Source organism: Thamnophis elegans, chromosome 10 (assembly GCF_009769535.1).
Source record: "Thamnophis elegans isolate rThaEle1 chromosome 10, rThaEle1.pri, whole genome shotgun sequence".
In the NCBI taxonomy this organism is placed as follows: Eukaryota; Metazoa; Chordata; class Lepidosauria; order Squamata; family Colubridae; genus Thamnophis; species Thamnophis elegans.
Genome location: NC_045550.1, coordinates 47208649 through 47235920, shown reverse-complemented (window position 1 = coordinate 47235920; position 27272 = coordinate 47208649). Strand labels below are relative to the sequence as shown.

The window sequence follows — 27272 nt, the reverse complement described above, 5'->3', positions numbered from 1 at the left end:
AAGAAAAAGTCAAGGCCATGTGCTCTACCACTTCACTCCTTGCGGATTTGGACAAAGCAATCAGCCAAGCAAGTGATAGCACAGAGGGACAGCAGCTGTGAGGGAGATGCCAAGTACAAACAAGCCCCCTTTAACTGGCATAGGCTATGGCAGCTGCTCAATACTTCTCACCCCCCACATCTACCCCTATCTGTACGTATGGCTATTTATTCTTTCTTACATTGCCAACAAGGTTGGGCAGCAGAAAAGAAAAAGGAATGCAAGGTTGAATTTAAGTTTTAGAATAGATACAGGGGGTAAGATCAACTGAAAAGCAAGCTACTTGTAGGGCACTTTGTTCTTTAGCCTCTGGATGAGCCATTGGTCCAGAATCATGAATGGACTTAAAAGCACCAAACAATGAAGGTATTGTGGATACCAAGTGCAGTGATGGGTCACTGTGCCATGTAAGCCATTCAAAACAAAGGGGAAAAAACAAACAGCTATCCCCTGCAGGTTACTACCCAAGGCTGGCTGCAGCTTGTCCATCTCTTGGATACTCAGAACTGCTGAATTAGACATTTCCTCGTTCCTGGCAAGCTTTGCAGATAGTCCGCTGAAGTTTTAATAGCTTTAGCCAAATCAGAGTGGTAACCATGTGAACTAGGAAGCTCACAAGCTAAATGCTAAAGGAGTCAGGTTCAAAAATACCACTACCCCTGTTGAGTTGCCAGGATACACAACATCATCTGAAAAACAGAGAGGAAAGTTGCAGTGCAGCGGCCACATGTAGGCTCCATGTGAAACTGGGATGGGCTTCAAAAGTTCAGGTTTTCTAGACTTCATTGGAAACTAGAAGAATCCAATGCACAACACATTAGTTGGGTTTATAAAACACATTAAATTAAACCCAGGGGAGAAAACCATAATTCATGTAATGTACTATGCCTAAGTAATGAAATCATAGTATGACTTAAATCAATAATAAAGTTTTCCCAACACGCAAACAGAAGGGTCGGGTATCTTAGCACTGGACTACAAATTAAACCTCATCATATACTAAGTCACAAATTAACCAATCCCATTGACTCCTAACATGTTACTTAAACTTAGCTATTGGGAATATGCAAAAATAATAATGTGAATTGGTAAAATAAGAATAATTTGGTGTTTTTTTTAAAAAAAGATTAGTGGACAGGTTTGCTCCAAAAGATATTTCATGGCAAATTCAAGGGATCATGTTCTTCACTAAATCTCACGTGGATCCTGGAAGAAAAAGAATCCCTAAAGAAGGCAATCCAACATGTTAATGCAGTCATGTGAAGAAGTAATCACCTCATGTATTCAGTTATTCATTGCATTATTCTTACCAGCAAACAGATTCTTCCTCTAGGTACTAATAACTTCTCACATGGCTATGTAGAAAGTTAGGCCAATTTCTCCAAAATGAACTGCTTCAACTCCCTAACCTTAACAGCTGAGTTTTCTAGCATTTCCTAGCTTATTGCCATAAACTTTCTATGGGTTTAACTCTGGGCTTTGACCCGATGATTAAAAAATGTTGGATTTGTTTTGCTTCATCTGCTAAATTTGCTCATACAATATATGGAGACCCTTTGCCTTGCTCCACAAACCACTCCTGTTTCAGCATTAGCTGAAAGAAAGATAAGACGGCCTGCCAATTATTTTGATACAAAACAGAATATACATTTCCTTTAATTGTGGCATGTCTGAAGCAGCAAAGCATTCCGAAACCATGACTGAATCACTTCTATGCTTAACAGTTGGTATGAGGTTCTTATTGAAAATGAAATGTTTGGTTTCTGACAAATACAACAACACCCACATAGCTAAGAAGTTTCAATTTGATTCATTTGGTTTTTGGAGCATTACGCCAGAAATCTCAAATAAAATACTTGGGAAGCTTCACTATCGCTCCCAATCTTCTCCATTATCAAGACTACATAACTTTTCTGCTAATATTCAGTGGCAATTAAAATGCAAAAATTATGAAAACCTAAAAGGAGTGCAAATAGATTTTTACAGAATTGTTTTTGATGAATAGATACTAAAATATTTAAGATATTTAAGATATAGAGGAGTTCCGCCTTTTTTCCTAAATAGAACAAACCAGGGAAGCTTGGCAGCTTACAAGGTTAGGATACCCCTAAGAATGAAGATTCTCAGCCATCTAGGTAGAGTAGTTTGGAAGCTGATTCATAGCAACTGGACTTCTTGTTGATTCAAAAACATGTCGCTGCTTATCCAAGTAGCTTCTTCAGTTGAACTGAACAAGTAGTACAAGTAGTGAAATGTTTCAAATCAACAAGAAGTCCAATTGCCATAACTCAACTTCCAGAGACCTTTAAGTCCCTTTGGGACTTAATATCAGCCCTTCTAAATGCAGCAAATCCCAGGCCACCAGAATTCTCTCCAAGTACAGGAAGTCCTCTACTTATAACAGCATATTTAGTGACCGTTTCAAGTTACAATGGCACTGAGGGAAGTATGCAGTGGAGTACCCCAAGGCTCTGTTTTGGGCCCAGTACTCTTCAACATCTTCATCAATGATTTGGATGAGGGAACAAATGGGGAACTCATCAAATTTGGAGATGACACCAATCTGGCAGGAATAGCCAACACTCCAGAAGATAGGCTAAAGATACAGAAGGATCTTGACAAACTTGAACATTGGGCACTAGCTAATAAAATGAAATTCAATGGTGAAAAGAGTAAGGTTCTACATTTAGGCAACAAAAAACGAAATGCACAGGTACAGTATAGGTGGTACCTTGCTCAATAGTAGTAACTGTGAAAGGGATCTTGGAATCCTAGTGGACAACCATTTAAATATAAATCAGCAGTGTGCAGCAGCTGCCAAAAAAGTCAACACAGTTCTAGGCTGCATAAACAGAGTAGAATCAAGATCACATGAAGTGTTAATACCACTTTATAATGCCTTGGTAAGGCCACACTTGGAATACTGCTTTCTGTTTTGGTCACCACGATGTAGAAAAGATGTGGAGACTCTAGAAAGAGTGCAGAGAAGAGCAACAAAGATGATTAGGGGACTGGAGGCTAAAACATGAAGAACGGTTGCAGGAACTGGGCATGTTTAGTTTAATGAGAAGAAGGACTAGGGGAGACATGATAACAGTGTTCCAATATCTCAGGGGTTGCCACAAAGAAGAGGGAGTCAAACTATTCTCCAAAGCACCTGAGGGTAGAACAAGAAGCAATGGGTGGAAACTAATCAAGGAGAGAAGCAACTTAGAACTGAGGAGAAATTTCCTGACAGTTAGAACAATTAATCAGTGGAGCAGTTTGCCTCCAGAAGTTGTGAATGCCCCAACACTGGAAGTCTTTAAGAAAATGTTGGATAGCCATTTGTCTGAAACGGTATAGCAGTGTTTCTCAACCTTGGCGACTTTAAGTCCTGTGGACTTCGGCTCCCAGAATTCTCCAGCCAGCTGCGAATGCTGGCTGGGGAATTCTGGGAGTTGAAGTCCGGACATCTTCAAGTTGCCAAGGTTGAGAAACACTGATCTAAAGATAGTTTTCCACTTAAGATACATTAATATAATTTACTTTATTCAGCATGAAATGGAGCCTAGTTATGTACTATATATTCTGCAATATTGGGACTGTCGTTGAGTCAACAGCAGGTCAGAGATGACAGTTGCTCTTTAAAAATTATGATTTAAATCAACTCCAACTTAAATCAGCCTTTTTGCTAGTGATTTAAATCGACTTGATTTAAATCCAATCCATCCTGCTTGAGATGGAAGCTGTATTGGTAAGGATGTTTGGGCCCACTCCTCAGGCATAGAAATCTATGGTCCAATTCTCATTTGAGACATAAAGGAATATGCTTTCTTACCAAATTCAATGACATGGCATTTTTTTCCCTTGCAGTTTCAGAAGATTTCAGCTGTCCCATACATGTTCAGAGCATTTCAACAATTGTTCTTCCAACCCAGAAGGCGAGGCTGGGTACAAAGGGAAACATTGCAGAGTCCAATGTGAGTCAGTCACCGAGACCAAAGGTGACTCAGATTGGAGCCTGCAACGTTATCCTGGGACATGTACACCTTTTGTTCGTGACAAAGGGAAATGCTGATGGGAGAATACACTAATTTGCTGCCCTTAAACTGTTCTATATTAAAACTGAAAAGACAGTATCAGTTGCTGCCTTTTCACTAAGACAGTTCTCATCTGGACGGCAAAATTTTTAATCAGCATCCCTTTTCCCGCTGACTCAAGGATAGAAGGAATGCACATCAATGGGAGGAAGTATCCTTTGTCTATCATTGTAATGTACTTGAGTATAAAATAATACAGCTGCCAGATTTAGGCTGCAAACCATGGCTGACAAAGAAACATAGAAAACCCCAACTTTTTTTTTTGTCTTAACATAAGGACATAAGTTGCACTCTGGTGGATCAGACCTTCGTTCTGTTCTTCTAGTCCCGTGATGGTGAACCTGTGGTACGCGGAGCGATATCTGCCGGCATGCGCGCGTTAACCAGCTGATTTTTCCCAGGGTTCATGAAAGCCTGTTGAGCCTGGAGAGGGTGAAAAATGGGTCCAACAGGCCAACTGGAAGTTTGGAAATGATCCATTTCTGGCTACAGGAGGGCCTCTGGGGGTGGAGGGGCAGGGGTGGTCATTTTCGCCTTCGCCAGGCTCAACAGGCTTTCCTAAAGTCTGGGGAGGGGGAAAACGGCCTCCCCAGAAAAAAAAACACCAAGCTCAGCTTGGTGGCAAACAGTGGCGCGCATGATGGTGAGGGAGTGTCGGGGGGTTGTGCAGGCATGGGCATGCGGGGCGACTTTGCATTATGGTGCCGGCATGCACACGTGCGATCGTGCACACCACCTCCCATTTTTGGCACCCAACAACAAAAATGTTCGCCATTACTGTATCTAGTCCAACGGTCATCAACTGGTGGTCCATAGAAAAATTATTTGCCTTTTTTATATTGCACTAAATGCTATTTATCTTTTTAAAAATCATATTAGTGGTCCAAGGGATTTAAAGTTATTAATTTAGTGGTCCCTGAGGTCCAAAAGGTTGGTGACCCCCGTTCTAGTCAGTGGTCATAAGAAAAAGCCCACTAGTCTTCCAGCAGATGACCTGGGCAAATAATGAAAATGGTAAAACTATGCTTTAAGATAAAAGGATGACTTGCCACTTCAAATATTTTAAAGCTTTTTGGCAAACCATCAGCAAGATGATAGGACAGATATGCTGAATCATAACTGATCAAAGCAGCTTAATAGCAAAAAAGCAAAGGAACAATTCAGTTGCATTAATCAATAAACCAGCTAAACACATTTAGGAAAAAAATGTGCAGGCTTTAAAAATTCATTAGCTCCCATCATTAATAATTATCCTAGCAGCAGTCTTAAAAACTCAAATGCTTTAGTGGAGGGGGCTTGAATATAAAAATAGGTTTTCATATTCTTTCCTCAATGCCCAGGAAAATAACCAATACACATACTTTGACTTACAAACATTCATTTAGTGACCATTTGAAGTTACAACAGCACTGAAAAGAAGTGACTTATGATCAGTTTTCACACTTACAACCGTCCCAGTGATCAAAATTTGGGCACTTATGACAGTTGCACTGTCCAGGGTCATGGGATCACTGCTTGTAACCTTCCCAAATGGTTTCTGACAAGCAAAATCAATGGGGGAAGCATGATTCACATAACGACCATATGATTCACTTAATAACTATTGCGATTCACTTAACAACAGTGCCAAAAAGGTCATAAGATGAAGTGCTCACTTAACTGTCTGGCTTAGCAATAGAAATTTTGGGCACAACTGTGGTCATGTCCAGGACGGTGATGGTGAATCTTTTCAGCATTGAATGCCGAAAAGGTTACATGGAGACGTCTCTCTCTATTTCTCACACACACACACACACACAGACACTTGGGGCTTTCCAGAACATCCAGATTTTAGTGCGCATGCGCGCCCAACGATCATCTGGCCGGCGCGCATGCACACACCGATTTTTGGCACTGCTGCAAAGGACAGCTGATCGAAACCCGGAAGACAATCAGGCAAGGCCGTGCATGTTGGGAGACATGGCTTTATGTGCCACTTTGGGCATGCGTGCCATAGGTTTGCAGTCACAGGTCAAGTCTACCTATACAATTACAGACTCTGGTGTCTTAATTTTCTCTTAATTTTAATTAAATTTAATTAGTCAATTAATTTTATCTTCTTTAAAGAATGTTTTATTTAGAGAATTATTATTGTCTTGTATACTTTTTATGGCAACCTTGTTGTTTATTTGAAGATATTTTTAATAGGGTACTTTAATTGTAATTCGCAGGAGTGAATGCAAAACAATGTAAATAATTCCAGCTTAGTAGTTTTGAACATAATAACCAGCCAGAAATTCTGCATTGTAAAATGACAGTTAAATTTAATGGTGTTGCGTGAATACAGTGAGATTAGATAAAATCTTAAAAGTGCTCTGAAGACCACATTGTGAAAGGGGCTTTGCTATTTTCCTCTGTGGAAAACAACTCTATTTAATGCCATGGGGTTAATTCTATATTTTCACTCTTTCCTCTTTTCATCAATAATTTGCCCTGTATGCACATGTGCTAAGAAGTTACAATTTGGCTTTTCCCAACTACATAAAGATTTCATTCTCTCTCTTAAGGAAACACATTTTCTACATCTGAAAATTGCAACTTATAGTAGGTGCAATGCGGCCATTTCCTACACACATATAAGGATAAAGTGAACGTTCCCATGATTTGGGAGAGGAGTGAAACCAAAACTAGGTTTGTTATTGTCTAAGGGTTTAAAGTGACATTCTGATGTAGACAAGAATAAAGTGACTGATTGCTGCAAAAACAACATGCAAGTTTTAAATCAATTTTCTTTCCCTTTATAGATTTCAAAAGAAAATGATCACATGGCAGGCAGGTCTCCCAAGAATGAACAAGAATAGTATTTGAATTACTGATTTGAATTACCCCTCTAAAGTTTAAAGTCCTGAGACTAGAGTTTTGAGCTCATTCTCTACAACATGCACATTAGACATTCCTCAGAGCCAAACCATCCTCAATAGAGGTTCATTCAGCTTCTGCTTTAATGTCACGAAGAGAAATTCCACAACTTCCCCAAGGCAACTGTTCAACCAGCCAACTGCTACTACTTTTTTGACAGCCACCCTGTCCCTCCTCCTACTCCCAACACTTTCACTGTGTCAGTTAAATCACTCCCGATTACTCTTCCTTCTGCATTTGCATAAGCCTAGGCTACTTCTGTGCTGACCTAGACTGGAATGTCAAGTGGGTCCTGCAAAACCAGCCCAGCTGCCGAGGCAATCGCTTGGAGCAGCAGTAATTTTGTGGGTGCAACTAAGGCTTTGTTCCATCCAAGTGGAATGTCCTAGGATGAGAGATGAGGGCATGAACTTTTGGGTCATGCAGTACAGCTGTTTCAAAGTATGGCAAATAGCTGTGGGTCAGAGCTATACAAAATCATTTCTCCCAGCCCTGTTTTTGCTATTGTTGATGGTTTAATAACAAGGATAGGTGCAAGCTAATTTCTCCGGCACAGTTCCCCCAAAGCACTACAGGCACACAGATTAAAACCAACCAGTTTTGACATTTCTTTCTAGATTCAGGTCTGAATCTAAAGGTAACGGTTCCCCTAAACACATATGTGCTAGTCGTTCCTGCCTCTAGAGGGCAGTGCTCATCCCCATTTCAAAGCCAAAGAGCCAGCGCTGTCTGAAGACGTCTCCGTGGTCATGTGGCCAGACTGACTAAATGTCAAAGACGCATGGAACACTGTTACCTTCCCACCAAAGGTGGTTCCTATTTTTCTCCGTTTCAAAGTTGAAGAGCCAGCACATCTCCGTGGTCATATGGCCGGCATGACTAAATGCCGAAGGTAAACAGAACGCTGATACCTTCCCACCAAAGGTGTACCTTATTTTTCTATTTGCATTTTTACATGCTTTTGAATTGCTAGGTTGGCAGAAGGTGGGACAAGTAACAGGAGATCACTCCGTTAAGTGGCACTAGGGATTCAAACCACCAAACTGCCAACCTTTCTGATCAACAAGCTCAGCCACAGTCTTAGCCACTGAGCCACAGCGTCCCTTGAATCTAAAAAAGTACTCAAATAAATTCTATAATCAATATGGATGTAATATGCCATACTGTTAGAATCAGCAGCGACAAGAGAGAGTTGCAGAGGGAGTTCAAAATACTTTCAAGAGGTTTCTTTTGACATCCTTTGCAGACAAAAGAGTGTTTCTCCACCTTAGCAACTTTTAAGATTTGCGGACTTCAACCTCCAGAATTCCTCAGCCAGCATGGAGAGCTGGAATTCATGCATCCTAAAGTTGCCAGGATTGAGAAGGACTGATCTAGAAAGAGGCGTCCCATGTTCTTTTCAGCTGTGCAAAATATGAACAAGTGCAATGCGGATACTCTCCCAACCCTCCACAAGCAGCTGAGTCAATAAAGCAGCTTAAAGCAAGGAAAAAAGACCTTGCATTAGCAAGCCCATGTCGTACAATGGCCAGTCACACCAGCAACCATTTGTGAGTTACTCTCTGGTTTCCAATAGCTCTGTGTGTGTGGCTTTTTAAGTATTTGTTAACCGGTTCCTATGGGGATCCCATTAAAGACACTCAGTAATCCTGTGAATTTTTTTGTTTTGATCAACAATAATTTCCTACAACAGCTTTCCAAGAGCAACACTTATGGAGCAGGACAAACAGCTGGCTAAGCTCAGAAGCAATGAGATAAAATGATGTCAACATTCTTCAGATAAACATTTTATCATATTTAACACAATTAAAAATATGAATGCATAGACATGCAATCCTATCACATGAACTATTTGATCCAGTAGCCACTTTTGGGTGTGATTTCAGGGGCCTCTCTCAAGACTTCTGGGTGCGGCTTTAGAGTCACATGCATCCTTGGGTATTCAGATTATGTGTGAACCTCTGCTTTAAAGAAATTAGTAAGGAGTGGTGCACAAGTTCTTCTACTCTGTATCTCTACCCTGTTGCCTAGAATTTAATCCAATTTTCTGCTGGCAAATACAGACAACAGACAGTATGTTCCTCTCCCAAAGGTCTGTTAGTCTACATGTTACTTCATACACTCCTTTGTTCCTAGCACAGATTGCTCTGCTTGCATCACAGACAATTCAAGCCTAAAGTCCTTTGGTGCTTAGCCAAGCCTGGGTGCAACCCATTCTAAAGAGTTCCCAGAGAGCTCTATGTGCATTAGACACCCTGAGATCCTCCCTTTAATGGATCCATTAAAGGGAGGCTAAAACATATAAAGCACGGGTGTCAAACTCGATCGTGTCATGTGACATTTTTTGCTTTTGCGGAGCGGGGTGGGTGGGCATGGTCTGCCCGTGACGCATCCAGCCCGTAGGCTGCCAGTTTCACGCCCCTAGTATAAAGAATGGTTGCTGGAATTGGGTATGTCTAGTTCAATGAAAAGAAGGATTAGGGGGTGATATGAAAGCAGTGCTCCATTATCTCAGGTGTTGCCACAAAGAAGAGAGAGTCAAGCTATTCTCCAAAGCCCTTGAAGGCAGGAGAAAGAAGCAGTAGATGGAAACTAATCAAGGAGAGAAGCAACCTAGAACTAAGGAGAAATTTCCTAACAGTGAGAGCAGTCAATCAATGAAACAACTTGCCTCCAGAAGTTGTAAGTTTGTAAGAGATTTGTCTGAAATGGTATAGGGCAGTGATGGCGAACCTTTTTGGTACCGTGTGTGTGCGTGCGTCAGAAACCCGACGACCAGCCGGCTGGTGTGCATGCACGTATGGGAAACCCGGTGACCAGCTGGCTGAGCTGGGGCAACAGTGCGCATGTCCATCCAGAGGGCTCTGCTTGCCACCTCTCATGTATGCCATAGGCTCACCATCACAGGTATAGGGTTTCCTGCCTGAGCAGAGGCTTGGACTAGAAGAACTCCAAGGTCCCTTACAACTCTGTTATTCTATTAATCTCTCGGAATCAACAACTGCCTGCAACAGCTATTATAACTTCATTTAACTTTACTATTTCTTGCCAATTTATCACCTTTTGGAAGTATGGAAGTCAAACTCTATATTGTTTCTTACTGATGGTGATAAAACACATTTTTGGAATCTCAATATTTTAGTTGTGTATGAAATGCTGCACAACTATTTCAATTTTTGCCTTTGCATAAATCCAACTACATTTGGAATACTGCATGTATCTTGATGCAACTTAGAAAGGAAATTTGAAAAAAAAATGTAGAAAACTGATAAATTTGTTGGAAATTCCATGTGCCTTTAGAAATATATGGCAGTGGCCATCAGTAATATGACATTAAAAATTCATTTAATAACACTGTTAGTGCATGCTCTTTAAATCTAATCAGAAAAGAAGAAAATCAGGAGACAAACATCTGTTGGTTGACTATGGGGATCTAGTTGATCTAATTAAGGTCTGTGATCTGCCCAGAAATGTGCAGTATAGCAGTTGAGAGACTAGAAGTGAGCCAGACTAAAAATGCAGAATCTCATTGGATAATTACTGTATCTCTCAACCCAGATTATCTCACAGGATAGGGAAACGGGCAGGAAAGGTGAGATATTGATTTAACAAAGCAGTCAATCAAAACTTTTTAACACCGTTTCCACTCTACAGCATCACTTTTTGTTTACAGACCAAAATTAATCATCTGGAACCAAAGTTAAAACTCAAACAGTTGCACCCACCAACATGATCCATTTTCTTCAATTACTTGTTTGACTTTTACTTTGGTTTTAAAGAGTATCTCCTGAATTATTATTTCATTATTACTGACATTAGACAAACAACCATCCAATTAATGAACCTAGAAACAAGTCTCAGTTATGTAGAAAGTCTTCTGAGTAAGTTCTTTTCTACACAAAATTGTCTTCTAGGTGGTGAGGGGACGGTAGGAAGCTGTTACATTTGAACCTGTTCCCCAGCATGTACATCATCTGCCATGATAATCAGACATGAATTGCTATGTTCTACTGCACAATTCTGCAATTCTATTAAGATTTCTAAATCCTACTTTTCGTTCCGCCAGCACAATTGTATTAAAGACCTACCGGTATCTCATTTTGACCTTGTCGTTGTCTGGATTGCAGTAGAGTCTCTCCAGATGCTCCTGGGAGTCGGTAGTTACACTTTGCCACGCCTGCGTAGCGGTTTTCCTGGCTTGCCAGTGATATGGCAGGACAGTGTGATGCTTGGGGCAATCGCTGCCATATACGCACATGCCTTGAAGAAAGTGCACACAGACCTCAATCCCATCCTTCTGGTGGGTGTGATATTGCAACTGATTCAAAAGTTCAAAGACCAGGTCAAGGGAAGCGTCTTCACTTTTGTTCTGGAAAAGACCAGCTCCAAACTTATCACCTTGATTCCCATTACACTGGAGCAGGCACTGGTTGTTACTTGGGGATATCCCAGATGGGCAACCTTCAAGTATCTTGCCAGGGTATGCAAGGAGGGCAGCAGCATTAGAGGCAGCATGCAAGCAGCTATCTTGGAATGGCTCATTAGCAGGAGAGGTAATGGATGGGAAGCTCTGCTCCTGTGGCTGGACCTCCTCTTCAAGATGTTCATCAGATATTTGTCCCTGAACTGCTGGAGCTCCTGGCACTAAGGCGTTGCTATCTGGTTGTGGGCACGGCGCTGCAATTCCCAAGTTCTTTTTTGCAACAGATTCACACAAGTTACTATGGCTACTATTCTGTCCCCTGGGCACGAAAATTCCATCCAAGGTGCCCGTGCCAAGCAAGCTGGTGAAGATTGGCCGCAGAGCCCTCAGTGCTTCTGAATCCAGCCTTTTCTGTATCTGTTGCTTCTTCTTAAAGCAGGGCTTGATTGGTGGTATCTTTTCGGGAACACTTGCAGGTGGAGGAAACGCCTCTGGAGGGTCAGGGGGCTGGGTTTCCTGACAGGCAGCTGGCTGGACTTCACACGGAGACTCCATTTCGGTTTCCATTGGGGGTTTTGTGCCTGCTGGGCCCACCCTGTTCAGAATTACTTTCCAAGTCCTAAAAGACCTACAGGTAAACAAAATAAAACTGTTATTATAGAACAGAGGTCTTCAAACTTGGCAACTTTTAAGACTTGTGGATTTCAACTCTCAGAATTCTCCAGCCAGAATTCTGGGAGTTGGAAGTCCACAAGTCTTAAAGTTGCCAAGTTTGGGAACCCCTGTTATAGAAGGAGAGTTGTGTCACATCTATGGTGTCCACTTCGGCAACACTTAACACATTTTATTGACTCATCAAGAGATGAAAGTTAGTAAAGATGCTTGCAACTAGGTTCCCAATATAAAAAGGTAGTTAATCCTCTTGCCAATTCTTGAGGCTGGACACAAAGCCTGAAACTAATTAAAAACCGAAGATCTAGCCTAGGACCCAATTAACCCCAATAAACATATTCAAGTTTCCCTGAATCCACAAATAGTCCAGTTCTGAAAAAGGCAATAAAACTACCTCCCCCCACCCATCCCCCCACCATTTCCCTATTTACTTACCCAGGACACATTGTCCTGGATTCTTAACATCTTAACATTCCCTTGGATGTGTTCGTGACCCGTCAAAAGCGCGAACATCATAAGCGCACCGACAACACCGCGGCGCTAAAACCGCGATTTCAAAAGCGCGCCGACAACAGCGCGCCGACCGAAGCGCGATTTCATTTAAGGTAAGATTTACAGTTAGGTTTAGGGTTAGGTTGAGGGTTACGTTACAGCGTGCTTCTGTCGGCGCGCTTTAGGGCTAATTAGTCGCTAATTCGTCGTGCGGTTTTGTCACCGCGCTTTACACACTGCGGTTTAGTCAGGCACGCTTTTGTTGTGCCGCATTTGTGGTGGAACCAGATGTGTTCACTGTTTTCTTTCCTTCTCCTGATTTTTCACTGATTAATGAAGATTAAGGACAAGCATCCCTGCACCAATTGGTCATCCCAACAACAGGAAAAGATTCATTTTCCTTCCACGGATGACCTTGCAAGTTGCCACATTCAGAATTAATGACTAGCAGCATGTGGGAATGTGAAACTCTTTTCAAGAGGTTCTTTTGAAAGAGACCTTGTGCTCAGTGGCTTCAGAACTGCCAATTGTTCCTCCCTCCACGCTTCCGGGTATTCCCACATACTGCCAGTCATTCTGTCTGAATCACATTCCACAAACCTTGGCTGTTTCTGGCTAAATGACACCGCAAATAAACATGCTGCCACCCAGAGGCCAAGCCGAATACTGTAGTCGCAGAAAGAAAAGGCAAAACAGCAGCTGCACACACACAAAAATTAAAGTTTGAAAATGTTCTCTTCTAACAAGAGCCTGGGGAGGGAGTTAAAATGCTTACAAGGGAGGTAGGGGTAGAAGATCTTTTGAATTGCTTCTCTGGCTTTCTAAATAAGCAGTACAGAGACTGTAGCTAGGAGCAAGAAGAAACTGGATGCAAGAGTAAGTGCAAAATGTTAAGAAACATTCTCCTGCATTTTTCCCACCAGGCCTTTCTCAATTTTACAAAAGCGAATTTGCATGAACATTTGCTTTGCACAGGAGAACAGAATTTCAGTTAAACTCTCATGGGTGGAGTATTCTTCCACTTCCTTAATTACAAGGTGGCCTAGAGTGCTGCCTTGCCTGTCATCTTTCCAGCAGCCAACAGCTCTTGTCTCAGATTTTACAAGTGTCAATTAAATCCCCAAGGAATTCTTCCTGCTGGGATGTTCAGACTGGGGACATGTGGGCAGCCAGGCAGGTTTCAAAAGGTTAGAGAATTACACCATTAAAAAAAAAAGGTTACCACTGCTAGCTGTACTGTATTATCATCATCAATCATCTCCACAGAGGAAACAACACACTCTGCTAAAATTCAAAAGAAAATTCATAGGCCTCTTGTAAGATAGAAAAAGAGGAGCCACTTTTGCTGGGAAAGAAATCCTGAGAAAATGCAAGGCAGATTTGGGTATGATATGAATACTGAATCCAGCAAAGGCTCCGGATTTCTTTGTGCCAGTACAGAAAAGATGCATCCCTTAAGACACAGAACTGTGGCAGGTAACCTACAAATGACTTTATTGGCCATCCCATTCTACTGCCAGGACAGGCAGACAGACATTTTATTCCTGTATCTTGTGGGGACTAGAAATCTTTATAAGCTTGTTTACAGGGTTGTTTTTAATTTTATCTAATGGATGCTTTAAAGTTTTAGCTTCTGCAAACAAAACAACCCACCTATTTCCTGGATCACCCATTTTCACCAACCCAAGATTTTTATAAATGCCCTAAAATGAACCTTTCCATCTTATCATTAGTACAGGTTACACCTGCTTTATGCAGTCATAAAAAAATTCAAATCATGACACATTTCCCTTATATCAGAGCAATTTCCATAAGGAAAAACGGTATGAAGGGTTATCTATCCCCTGGACCAAATAGTTCCGGAGAGGTTGCCAACCAATTTACTCTCCGTGCAAACCTTCGGGTGTCTAGCAAGTTCATGCAGCACCCAAGGATTACTCAGATGGATGAGTCCCCTTTCCTGTTCACCAGCTCCTGACACACAGCGCTTCATTCATTACACTTCCTGAAGTTTTTACAATTCCAGGATTATGCACCATCATTAAAAGGCGTCCCCTCCCCGTTATTTTGTCTACGAGGGATCTCATTGCAAGGAGATCAATTATTCAAGAGCGAAGAGGCTGCTCCTCTCGCCTAACACAGATCCCAAGCGTCGAAACGACGGTGGGCAAACCGTTTGGCGTGCCTTCTTTTTCTAAGCATTGTTTTTAATTGTGGGATTCTCTAATCCAGATTTGTCCCTGCGCCGAAAGGTCCAGATTATTCGACCCGCATTAATTAACATACCATTGTCGCGTTCCTGCCAAAGCAACCGAAGGGGATTCCGAGGCTCCTGGTTTCTGGAAGGCGCTAAATCTCATTCACTTCTACGGGGTTTTTTCCCCACCCCTAGCGCTTTTTCTGAGTGTGGGACGGAAGCCCACTTTCAGACAAGCGTATTAAAACTTTTCTCTCTCTCTGGCCCCGGTTGCTTCCTGCCCGGGCAATGCAACACTAAGTTCGAAACAAGTCCTGGCCAAACTCAAAGCGAGCTTTCTGGGGCTTGGGAATCCAGCCTGCGGACCGAGCCCGAAACGGCTACCCGGGAAGACCGACCACAGGGCTCGAGAAGGACGCGCGTTTTAAGCCCAAAAGCAGGCTGGAAAAAAAGGAAAGAAAAGGAAAAACGCCCGCGCCCACCTTCGGCTCTGCTTTCTTTCTCTTCTCCAGCGCTCCTACCCAACCCAACCCTCCGCCCCCCCCCCAATTACCCGGACGCCTTTTTGTTCCCTTCACGACCCGATCCCGTCTTCAGAAGTCGATCCGCCGCGCTCGTTCGCCAAGGGAGAGGGCGGTTTTCCAACTCAACCCAACCTCCAGGAGAGCAAAAGAACTATTTACTCCTGCGGGTAAATCCCTCGGGCCCCGTTCTGCCCGGGGCTCTGCTCCCCGTCCCTCCCCAAATAAAATAAAAATAAAAGTAAGGACGCCTTTTGCTGAGGAAGGGGAGAAAGAAAGGAAGTTTCCCTCCCCCCTCGAGTCCGCGGCTTGGACGCACCTCGCTTCCCGCTGCTCGGCGGCCGGCACCAGCAGCTTAAAAAGAAGACGAAAGTCGAGTCTCCGGGCTGGAGCAGCGGGCTCGCTCCTTGCCTCTCTCCCCCTCGGGCACCGTCCGTGCGCTCAGCGCAGTCTGCTAGGGACGGTGGCGCTAGGCGAGCTGGAGCAGCCGTTCCTGCCCGTACGTGACCAAGCTCCCATTCCGGCCGCGGGGGTGGGGAAGGGTGGAGGGAGGCCGGCGCTCGCACCAATTCCCAGCCAGCTCCCTCGCTCGCTCTCCTCTCGCCTCCGCCTCCTCCGAGCCCTGCCGAAGACTGCGCGGCTCACATGTTCCTCGCAGCCTGCTTTAAATACCGCTTCCTGCACAAGCCCTCGGCCAACAGCTGCACCATCTGCGGGGAGGAGCTTTGCAGCCTGCGAAGAGGAGGAGGAGGCGCAGCCCTTCCCACCTTTCTTGTCTGAGTGTGTGTGTGTTTGTGTGTGTGAGGGGGGGGAGTTGGGGTTGTGTGAGAGGAACTCCGGTCCACAGAGAAGCATTCCGTGCCGACCCCCCCCCCCGACCTCCTTTCCCTCAGGCCTCGCCTCGCTTGCGGCTTTCCCACCCGAGCAGGGCGGGAAGAAAGGAAGGGCCGGGCGGCCTCCTTATTTGCATACAGTTCTTGCGGCTTGGGGCGGAGGGAACGAGGAACACGCACGCACAAAGCCGGCAACTGGCCTGGTTGCAAAGAGCCACTTTGTTCCCGAGCGGGCAGGAGAAGAAGAAGAAAGTGAAAAAAAAGCACGCTTGTGCACACGTGTGTTAAACCCCCCCCCCCCTTTCTTTAACAGAAAAGGACTTCTCGTTTTTCGAAACCTTCCCCATAAACCCGGAGCGTGCTTTGCATCCAGAAGCTGGAAACTCGGATGCAAAAGAGTGGAGCAGTTGTTGTGTATACACACAAACGCACACAACGGCTGGGCAACAGCCTCAGGTATAAATTTCGGGTAAAACAAGAATTTCACTTCAGTGTCAGTTTCTGGCTTTTGAGCCAAAAGGAGGGAGGGAATCCGAAATGGGCAAGAATGACTGGGTTGTTTGGGTGAAACTGGCCCTGGGTTCGCTGGCGCGTGACTTTGAAAATCCCTGCCTCTTTGAGGGCTTTTCAATCAAACCGTCATTTAATATAAATTAAAAAAAGAAAGCGAGGAACCTTAGCCAAAAAGGGCGGGGACGAAAGAGGAAACTGCAAAGTGGTTCCAGGAATACTGTCTCGTGTGAGAAAGTTTGTGAGATACCATAATTCGTACACACTTTTGATGCAACAAGAATTGCAACCGGGTGTATATCAAAAGTGAACGTGAATTACTGCTTCTCACAAACATTCTCACATAGAAACAGCCCGTGTGCCTGGAAACACTTTACAGCAGTTGACTTTGGAGAGATGACTGGTTTCGTTTATTGAGAAATATTGGGTTACAAGTAAAGAAAGAGTAATTTCACAGAGAAGGAAGTACAAGTGGACAGATAATAAATTTATAGATTTGGACAAGGTCATTTACACTATCAAATCCTATCTTTTGTTTAGTTACAGGACTAACCTCTATTTTAATTTCACTCATCCTCCCTGCTTTTCACACCATTCATCTGAAACCATTAAATCAGTATGTCCATCTGACACAATGAACTGTAACAATCATAGACTAATCCTTTTTTTTCCAGCATGGTTTTGGCACAATAATAATACAGAAACTTGTTCCAAGACACAAATCCCTATTAAGTTAACAGGAAATGCAGTTAAAACTGCTGTCAAAATTTAAATAAAAAATGCAAAGCTTTTTGATATAGGTAATACTCAGCTTACCAGAGTTCATTTAGTGACTGTTCCAAGTTACAACAGTGCTGAAAAAAGTGACTTAAGTGACCATTTTTCACATTTATGACCATTTCAGCATTCCTCATGGTCATGTGATCAAAATATCAGCTTGGCAACTGATTCGTATTTATGACGGTTGCAATGTCCTGGGATCATGTAATCCCCTTTTCCAATCTTCTGACAAGCAAAGTTAATGGTGAACTTAGATTCACTTAACAACCATCTTACTCACTTAACGCCTGCAGTGATTCATTTAATAACTGTCTCACTTAGAAACAAAAAATTATGGTCGTAAATCAAAGATTACCTGTAGTGCCATGAAGTAATACAATGGATCTGCAACATTGAATTTCATGGTTTTTATACCAAAACTACCACACTAAGATTACATTTGCCATTAAATTGGTCAGTGGGTAGTCGGGGAATATAGTGGAGAATGTGACTTGATTTTCTTTTATCCCTCAGTGGCTATTGAATCTTCAGCCTTCATATTCTTTTGGAGCACTTTTGAAAATTAGGACATCTGACTGTAATGAATCTAGTATTATTCATTTATTTTATTTATTAAGGAAATTTATATGGCTACCGAATTCATAGTGATTCCAAGTGGCATATAGAAATATCCTCCCCCCCAAAAAACCAGTGTCAAGGCAACAAAATAAGGATAACGGAAAGCTTTTTAAAAAAAATGTGTTTATGGCTTACTGATTCAATATTTGAGGTTTATCAGACCTTGTAAACAAGATTTCTCGGTCATGTTGTTTTCTCAGCAGCTGCTTTTAACATATAAAAATAGGATTTTGGTTTAAAACGTATACTCGCACAGGTAAAAGGGCTTTTGACAGAATATCTGAAAAAAACAGTCTCTAAGAAATCTTCCCAGGAATCCAGTGACTTCTATTCTGTGGTCCACTGGAGTTACTAATTATGTGCAATCCCCTGATTTGCAGATAAGAGGAAACAATTTTATTTGGAAAGTTTGCTGATTACCCTGATCAAAGCCCAATATTCATCCTTTAGCCCCTGGTTATCTGCCTTCAGGTCTGATAGCGTCTTGAATTCTTCCATTTCATATATTTGCCTTTTCGGAGCTATTCACTCCCCTTTTTCCATTTCTTGCAGAGATTGATCAACACATTTTTTCTGTCTCTGGGTTGCCTTCGCCAGTTGTATAGATCAAGGGCCATTAATTTGTATCATGCAATTGAGCTTTCAGATTTTTCACTTTGAGCTATAATCTTTCATAAAGTTTCTAAAAATAAGTTGCATCTTCTTTTTCTAGTTTACTGGCATATAATTTGTGATTTTCCAAGTAACGGGGTCATCATAGTACTGAGTCATAACAATCTCCAGATGACCTTGTGTCATATCTTGAATGACTGTCATTCTCTGCTTCTTTTTTATTAGTTTCCTCTTCTGGAATTAGACACATGTTCTTGTTTTCATCATTAGCCTAAGTCCCAAAACAAATTCCAATTGGTCTTTGTTTTTCTCTTTCTCTTATTGATTTTGTTTATGGTTTATCTTTTCCCTTCTTCTTTCTAGTCTGTTTTTTTCTCTTATTTTCTTTTGCTGCACTTCTTGAGTAAGCAGAAGTTTGCTCACTCAGAAGTGCTGTTTGGCTTGAAAGATGTGGCTTCATTTGGCTTGAAAAATTAAAAGATACGGCTACTAAGAAATTGATGAAGCAGTTCAAGATGTAGTTCTACAACTATGATACGGCTTTTCTAAGGTTCACACATAACTTTATAATCATCGTTAGTTTCTGGTTCTTTTTTTCCTTTTTTATTTATAGGAAATTTTGAAAAAAAAACTTTTACAAATGTTTATTTTCCTCCCCCTACTCCCCCAACCCCCCCTACCTTCCCCCCCACCCCCCGACTTCCCATAACCAATACAGGGTATAAATCTTTAACAAAGATATTCTAAAATAAACTTTTTTTAAAAAGTTGATATCATCTTTCATTTGAGCTTTAACTCCTCTTTGCTAGGCTAGCTCTAAACAGATTATATCATTCCTTGTTTCTTCAGTCATAAACTATCTGGAATTTCTTAGTCCCATATTTATTTTGAATATAGTCAATCCATCTTCTCCACTCCAATTTATATCTCTCATTGGAATGGTCCTTGAGATATGCTGATATTTTAGCCATCTCTGCTAGGCTTGTTACTTTTAATGTCCATTCTTGAATAGTAGACAAATCTTCCTTCTTCCAATATTGCGCCACCAGCAGTCTTGCTGCGGTTATTAAATGCAAAATCAGGTTAGTCTCTATAAGTGTACTATCAGTAATTATACCTAACAAAAATAACTGAGGGGTAAACTTTATCCTTTTTTAAAGAATATTTTGCATAATCCACCATATTTTTATCCAAAATGCTTTAACCTTTTTACAAGTCCACCATACATGATAGTATGTAGCATCAGCACAATCACATCTCTAGCATTTAGGTTGTAAATTCGAATACATAGAGACCAATTTTTTAGGATCTAAATGCCATCTATAAAACATCTTATAAAAGTTTTCTCTCAAATTTTGGGCTTGTGTAAATTTTACATTTCTCACCCAAATCTTTTCCCATGTATCCAACATTATTAGTTCTTCAAAATTTTGTGCCCACTTTATCATACAATCTTTAACTAATTCTGTTTCCGAATCCATTTCTATTAATGCATTATATAGTCTCTTTATATGCATTGGACTTTGATCTCTAATTTGTTTTAGTAAATTGTCCTCGTCTTGCATAAAACCGATTTTTTGATCTTTTTTTCCATCTGGCCTGTAACTGCCCATACTGAAACCATGTTTGAATTGCCTTTTCCTCTTTTAGTACATTCAAGGGTTTTAATTGTAATACACCTCTTTCTAAGGTAAGAAGCTGTCTGTATGTAATTACATCCTGTTTTTGTACTATATTTTTTTTCTATTTGGTTTCCTTTGTCTTGTTTTTCTTTTCCTTCCTATTCATTTTTTTCATTTCATTTTTCATTTTCCCTTTATTTGTATGCCGCCCTTTTCCCTGGGGGGACTCAGGGCGGCTCACAGTTCAAAAAGGTGTGGGGGGAAGGACAAACATTTTACAACATAAAGACACTACATCATTTAAAAACACAACAGTCACACAATTCGAGTGGGGTTAGGGTCTTAACCCCAGGCCAGCCGGGACAGCCAGATCTTTAGGGCGGCGCGGAAGGACTGGAGGGTGGTGAGGGTCCGAATCTCCACGGGGAGTTCGTTCTCTTGTTCTCTAATTCATGTAGCCCAACTTCTATCATTTTTTTCCCCCAGCTTCCTGGACATGGGTTAATGTTACACCCTGTGTAGATGTTCTGGATTGCCTCGTTTATCTTGATCTAGCTTTTCTTTGGGCTTCCGATTCTTCTTCCTGAACAGGAATGAGGTATGACCTGTGCCTCTCCCTGACTTCTGAAGGTGACATAGTACTGCTGGTGGTTGTAGACCAGGCAGTTGTACTTACAGTACTTACAACTAATGGTGTAACAGGAGCAATCAGTGATGTAGAAACATATTCTTCAGCCTGTAAACAATTTGAGGTACTGCTTTGTATGGCTAATGCTGCTGAACCTGTGATGTAGGAGAATTTGTGCTAGAAAGCAGATTTTTCTGAATACCAGTCACTGAGATAACAGTCGATGTGGATGTAATGTTTGGAATACTAAAATTAGTCATGTCATCCTGTCTTTTACAAAAGGAACCACTTTTATGATAGCTTGAATTAAGTGATGAAGGTCCTTCATTTCATATATTACCTCTGCATCTTATTCCCATTTTCTTTTAGTATAAGATCCACTACCATATTATTACACTGACTTAAGAATCCCTATTTTCTTACTCTTCAGATTCCGAGCCGGACATGTTCATGTTGTAAGTGCCATATATGCACGTTGTTGTTTTTATATCTTTCTCCTTGTCTTTGTTGTCTAATGAAGAGGACAATCTAGGGCATGAAGCTGAAAGTGTGAAACAATGCAATTTTTTTCTCTTCTGAATTGATTTGCTAGCTGTAATCTTTGCCAGAACCCTGTAATTTTTATTTATATATTTATATCCTGGCTTTATTATTTTTACAAGTAACCCAAGGTGATGAACATATCCAACACATCTTCCTCATCCATTGGTGCATAGGAGAGACTCAAAAAAAGTCTGAACAGAAATGGCCTTCAGATTTTTGGGAAACTCTTCAAGCACCTCCAGAAACCAAATGAATCTTGCAGAATTGATGGTAGTCCTATGACTGGGTGGCATGCGGAGCCATTTGTCAGAGCACGCAAGGCGTTGCCCTGTCAGCTGGCAAATGTGCATGTGCATGCTGGCCAACTGAGTTCAGCCTTTTTTAAAGCCATTTTTCGCCCTCCCCAGGCTCCAGAGGCTTTATAGAGCCGAGGTGGCGCAGTGGTTAGGGTGCAGTACTGCAGCCACTTCAGCTGACTGCAGTTCTGCAGTTTGGCGGTTCAAATCTCACCGGCTCAGGGTTGACTCAGCCTTCCATCCTTCCGAGGTGGGTAAAATGAGGACCCAGATTGTAAGGGCAATATGCCCACTCTGTAAACCGCTTAGAGAGGGCTGAAAGCCCTATGAAGTGGTATATAAGTCTAACTGCTATTGCTATTGCTATAGGAGCCTGGGGAGGGTGAAAAGGGCCCCCGGAGGCCCTCTGGAGGCTTCAGGAGCAAAACACGGCCCTATGGTCAAACTGGAAGTTCTGGAAAGGAATTCCGGTTTGCTCGTAAGGTTGGTTTAACTTTAAGCCTCCGGAGGCTTCAGGGACCTTCAGGAGGCTTTCCTACGAGCAAACCAGAAGTCACTTCCGGTTTGCTCATAGGTCCTTTTTAGTCCTCCAGAGGCTTCAGGGAAGCCTCCTGAAGGTCCCTGAAGCCTCCGGAGGGCTTAAACCGACCTTCTGAGCAAACTAGAAGTGACTTCTGGTTTGCTCATAGGGTCGTTTTTTGCCCTTTGGAGGCTTCAGGAAAGCCTTCTGAAGGTCCCTGAGGGCTTCCGGAGGAGCGGGGGGAGACTGTTTTCATCCTCCTCAGGCTCCTATAAAGTCTCTTGAGCCTGGGAAGGGTGAAAAAAGCATGGAAAAATGGGGGGGGTCATGCCCCTCATGCGCGGATGCGCACTGGGGGGTGTCATGCATTGCATCATGGGTGCGGCACGCCCACGCAAGTATCCCCTATGTTCCTCCCCCTTATGGCACACGAGCCAAAAATAGTTCGCCATAGCTGTCCTATGAGGTAGACCCTAAAAAGAAGCACAACCAGGACTACTAGCTCTGTTCTTTATTGTAAGGTTACATTAACAGAAACTTGCAAGACTGAAGGTATTTCTCCCCTCCCTCTTTTTACTCTGAAAAACTAGGGAGGGTCCCTTCTGAAATGTTTTCCAAACCCTCCTTCTCTTCTGTGGGTTGAGGCATCTTTTATATGCCAGTTGTCCTGTCTGTAGCTCTTCCTAAAGTTCCCCAGGATCATTCCCACATACCATTACAACAGATTCATCCATCTATGAAAGCTGTAGCTGTAATAGTCTTGACACACCAGCCGCCTCCTCTCCCATTCCGGCACAGTTGCAGTTCTGCAGAATCTGCTTATGATCCCCTAGGACACATCCCATCCAGCTTCCTCCTCTGCCAGATGAGTCTGGAGTCTGTCTGTGATCACCAGTCATCTCACATTGTTCATTGTGCTATTCTATTCACCTCAATTTCTGCCAATCTCTATATCCTCCCATATGTCCTTATCATCAACCACCCAACAGGCCAGTTCTTCCTGCCTGGTTAAAACACTTGCCATTCTCCTTTTATCTGAACAATAATCCCACCCAAATCAACCTTTGTCCTGATCACTAGGTCGCTGAATAAACAAAATTATAAATATCAAATGTTAAAAGAATGTGTTCCTCTATCTCACAGTTAATCTACTCTCCTGTTGTCTGGAATGTAGATTATTATTAATATTAGGCATTGAGTTACACTTTCAGAATCAACTACCTCTGAAGAAAACATTCAGCTAACAACGTTGTTACACTTCAAATCTTTTAACAGTGGACATTTAGACAATGGAAAATATATCAGTCGTTTCAGCCAAGATATTTTGTTTTATTTAGCAAGCTTTTGGCTGAAATTGGAAAAATATAGACACAATTAGTAAGCAATTTGTAACCGTAATTTTGATGAATATTACAAGCAATACAGCAGAGGCTAAACCATGATGCTGAGAATTAAATCAGTAGCTTGAGATAAATATTTTAAAATACTGCCACTTGATGCCTTACAAATAATATAAATGAACGTCACGCTTACCTCAGTCCCTCTTTTCTTTAAGAGATTAAAAAAAGAAAGCAATCCCATGCCTGAGTACAGCTCAGAGACTAATTTGTAGCCATTACAGGAGTCGTGCTGATGAAGTCTGACTGCAGCAGCTTACTTAAACATTTTTGCTTGTCCTTGATGTTCAGCCTGGCAAAAGCTTTATAATTTCAAATTTGCTGAGCTATTTGGTCTTGAGAGCAATTGAGCTTTGGGTATCCCCTATTTCATTCGCCTTTGTTAGTTAACTCTGGTATATTGTAATTATTAATTATTTGACATAAATTTCAGCTTCTCTCCTCTTTGCCCCCCCCCCCCTTGTGAATTGCTTCCAAAGACTTTACAAGGATTTACACTGGAGCTCCATTATTGTTTCAGGCCTCTCTGTTAAGGCATTCCTTTCAAACAGAATAGATCTCCCGTAAGCACACATCAGTGGCCAGAGGTCAGTATCTGTTTTATTTACTATATGAGCATAAAGCGCATATCAATGATATATTCCCCACCCTGAATCAATGAAGATTAAAAACTAAGGGGGCTTACTATGCCATTAAACGCATGTGACTGCCCTTGAAGACTACATGGAAATTTCAGCTGGTCCAGAATGCAGTGGTATGGGCAGTTATCATCAAGCCTCTATTTGTCCATGTTATGCCTATGCTTTGCAAGTTTCACTGATTGCCAGTTTGCAGGGGTAGGCTTCAAAAATTTTAGCAAGGGGTATCTGCCCGGTTGCTGGGTGGGCATGGCCATGGTGGGCGTGGCCTAGTCAGCCTCCTGTACCATGGTGGGGAGGGGATCATTTTTCCCTTCCCCAGGCTCCGGAGGCCCTCTGGAGGCTGGAAACGGGCACATTTCCGGCGTTCCCGAACTTCAAGTAGGCCCATTTTTCGCACTCCCCGAGCCTCCAGACGCACCCTGCACTTGCCTGCATCCAAAAGAGGCTGCGCGGGGACTCCTGGGAGGGGAGAGGAGGGGTAGGCAGGGCCAGCCAGGAGTGGGATTTTGGGGTTCTGAGAACTGCACAGAAACTTAGCTAGAGGTTCTCCCGAACCCCCAGCAGCCCACTCCTGCCAGTTTGTATCCAGGTGTGATTCAAGATGCTGGTTATGACCTACGATATAAGGCCTTACACAGCATGGGGTCAACTTATTTGAAGGGCCACTACCTCCCATGGTGTCTGCCCAGCCAATTCAAGCTGACAGGGTAGGCAAGGTCCAATTTCCTTTGAGTAAACAACATCACTTATCAGGGCTCGGGAAGTGCATCTTCTCCATGTGGTGTTTGCCCTCTCGAATGAGATTCCTCCTGAATCCAAAGAAGTGCAAAAGATCTGACTGTTGTCCTAGGATTTGCGCTGGAATGCTTGTTGTCCCCTTTGTTGGATGTCAGTTGTTAATAGGAAATTTGGGGGGAGTGGGGTGGGGGTTTGCTGGATTTGGCATTTTGCTCCTCTTTAAATTGAGTTCTGGTGTTTGTATGTCTGTTTTTATATTGTTTTGGTGTGTGAACCACCTAGAGGCAGCATGACCAAGCACAACAATGATTTCATTAAGCACATTGTACAAACTCAGCCATAGTGTTTTAAGTGTGAGAGAAATAGGTTACAAATATAATGCATTTATAAATATAATGCATTTTTTTTTTAAAAAAATGGAATACTAAAGAAGTAGGCTCCAGTTGCTTTCAGTCAATTAACTATCATTATGTGCATCACAATAAAAGAGTATAAAATTGATTCTGCATGTTTATAAATATACTTCTGCCCCAGCAGAGGCATCCACAGCAGCAGTCACTGGCTTTGAAAGGAGATGGGGAATTGCACAATCAAAGCCCTGTACCTTTTAATGCATGTTATATACATTGTATGCACCTAAAAAGAGAGAGGGTTTTGATTGCCAATTCTTTCTCTCTTTAAAGCCAAAGACTTTACACGCAGTTGCTGTGTATATTCCAGTAACTTCTCCTTTGAATTCTCATTTATGCTTGTCAATTTCCCTTGCAAATGACTATTCTGTAGTCAGTTTCTAAATAAGATCTTATCAGCAGATCCCAATTTTATCTGTAATTATGCTGTAAGGTTGCAAAACTGCTTGGATTATTTTCTTTAATTTACAAGTTTGTGTGTGTATAAATTTTCCTTTAGCAAAACTCTGGAATTAAGATGAATATTGTTGAGCTTTCGAAGATATTGTTCTTACCAGCACAAAATAGACACACTGCACAAAATATCTGTCATAATCCCCACCCTCATCCCATTCTACACATCCAATGTGTATTAACAGCTGTGTTTTCGAAAGTGAAAAACAATCAGCTCATTTTCTTAGGAATTCTAATTTGTTTTTTGTCAATAGCATTTCTCAGGAAAAACAGTAAGTGGGCAAAAGTCCACTCTATACTGTAAAATTTCCTTTTCATACACAGTATGTTTCGTAGGTGTGTATAAATAGGATGTGAATGCTTTTATAGCGATTGCTTTGTTTTCATGCCAAAAGGCAGAATCTTAGTTTTTAATGCCAAAAGGCAATTATGCCAAAAGGCATAATTTCTATTAGGTGACTATTATGCTTCCAATTTGTCTTAGGGAGAGAGAAATAAGAAAAGAGAGAGGGGAAGGGGAAGAGAAAAGGAAAGGGGTGATTATGCATATATATTTTTCATACCCATGGGTTTACATTTAGTTTTATATTGCATCATGCATGTGCAAAATGACACATATGAAGTACATATTTTACGTATAGGGTTAGGTGTTTACGTGACCCGTCAAAACCGCGTTCCACAAAAGCGCGATCGACGAAATCGCGTATGTGACGTCATCACAACGCGACGAAAAAGATCAAAAAATTGAAATAAAAATTAAATTACAGCAAGCCGCGTCAAAACCGCGTTCCACAAAAGCGCGATCGACGAAATCGCGTATGTGACGTCATCACAACGCGACGAAAAAGATCAAAAAATTGAAATAAAAATTAAATTACAGCAAGCCGATTCACATAAAGGTAAGCGTTAGGTTAAGGGTTAGGGTTAGGTTAAGGGTAAGGGTTAGGTTTAGAGCGTTAGCATTACGTTTAGCATTAGGTTAAGGGTTAGCGTTAGGTTTTTCGTTAGGTTAAGGGTTAGGTTTAGGGTTAGGTTTAGGGTTAGGTTAAGGGTTAGGTTTAGGGTTAGGTTTAGGTCTAGGTTTGAGGGGGTTAGGGGAAGGTTTTCGCTTTATTTTTACATTTTTCGATCTTTTTCGTCGCGCTGTGATGATGTCACATACGCGCTTTCGTCCACCGCGATTTTGTCGTCCGCGGTTTTGTGGTGTTACCAGGTGTTTAATATGTCTGTTTTTGTTTTTCTTCTCATTCAGCTGCAGCAGGTCTGATTAGGTCAGCCTAGTCACAAGGCTCCATGTGGCTTTCTTAGAGCAGCTGGCTCTTTTCTTCCTTGAACTGACTCACTAGG

General features: G+C 42.0%; 1 protein-coding gene and 1 pseudogene across 1 annotated transcript in view; both read right to left on the bottom strand.

Moving 5' to 3' along the window:
- The window catches only part of TIPARP (TCDD inducible poly(ADP-ribose) polymerase), a 36479-nt gene extending 20438 nt beyond the window's left edge, over window positions 1-16041 (bottom strand). The window contains exons 1-2 of the mRNA XM_032225897.1: window positions 15644-16041; window positions 11108-12070 (exon numbers count right to left, since the gene is read on the bottom strand). Of these exons, the coding sequence (XP_032081788.1) occupies window positions 11108-12009 (902 nt within the window). The 5' untranslated portion in view covers window positions 12010-12070; window positions 15644-16041. The remainder of the gene's footprint in view (window positions 1-11107; window positions 12071-15643) is intronic.
- Window positions 16042-18461: 2420 nt separating this feature from the next.
- On the bottom strand, window positions 18462-21379 carry LOC116514222 (annotated as a pseudogene).
- Window positions 21380-27272: the final 5893 nt, after the last annotated feature.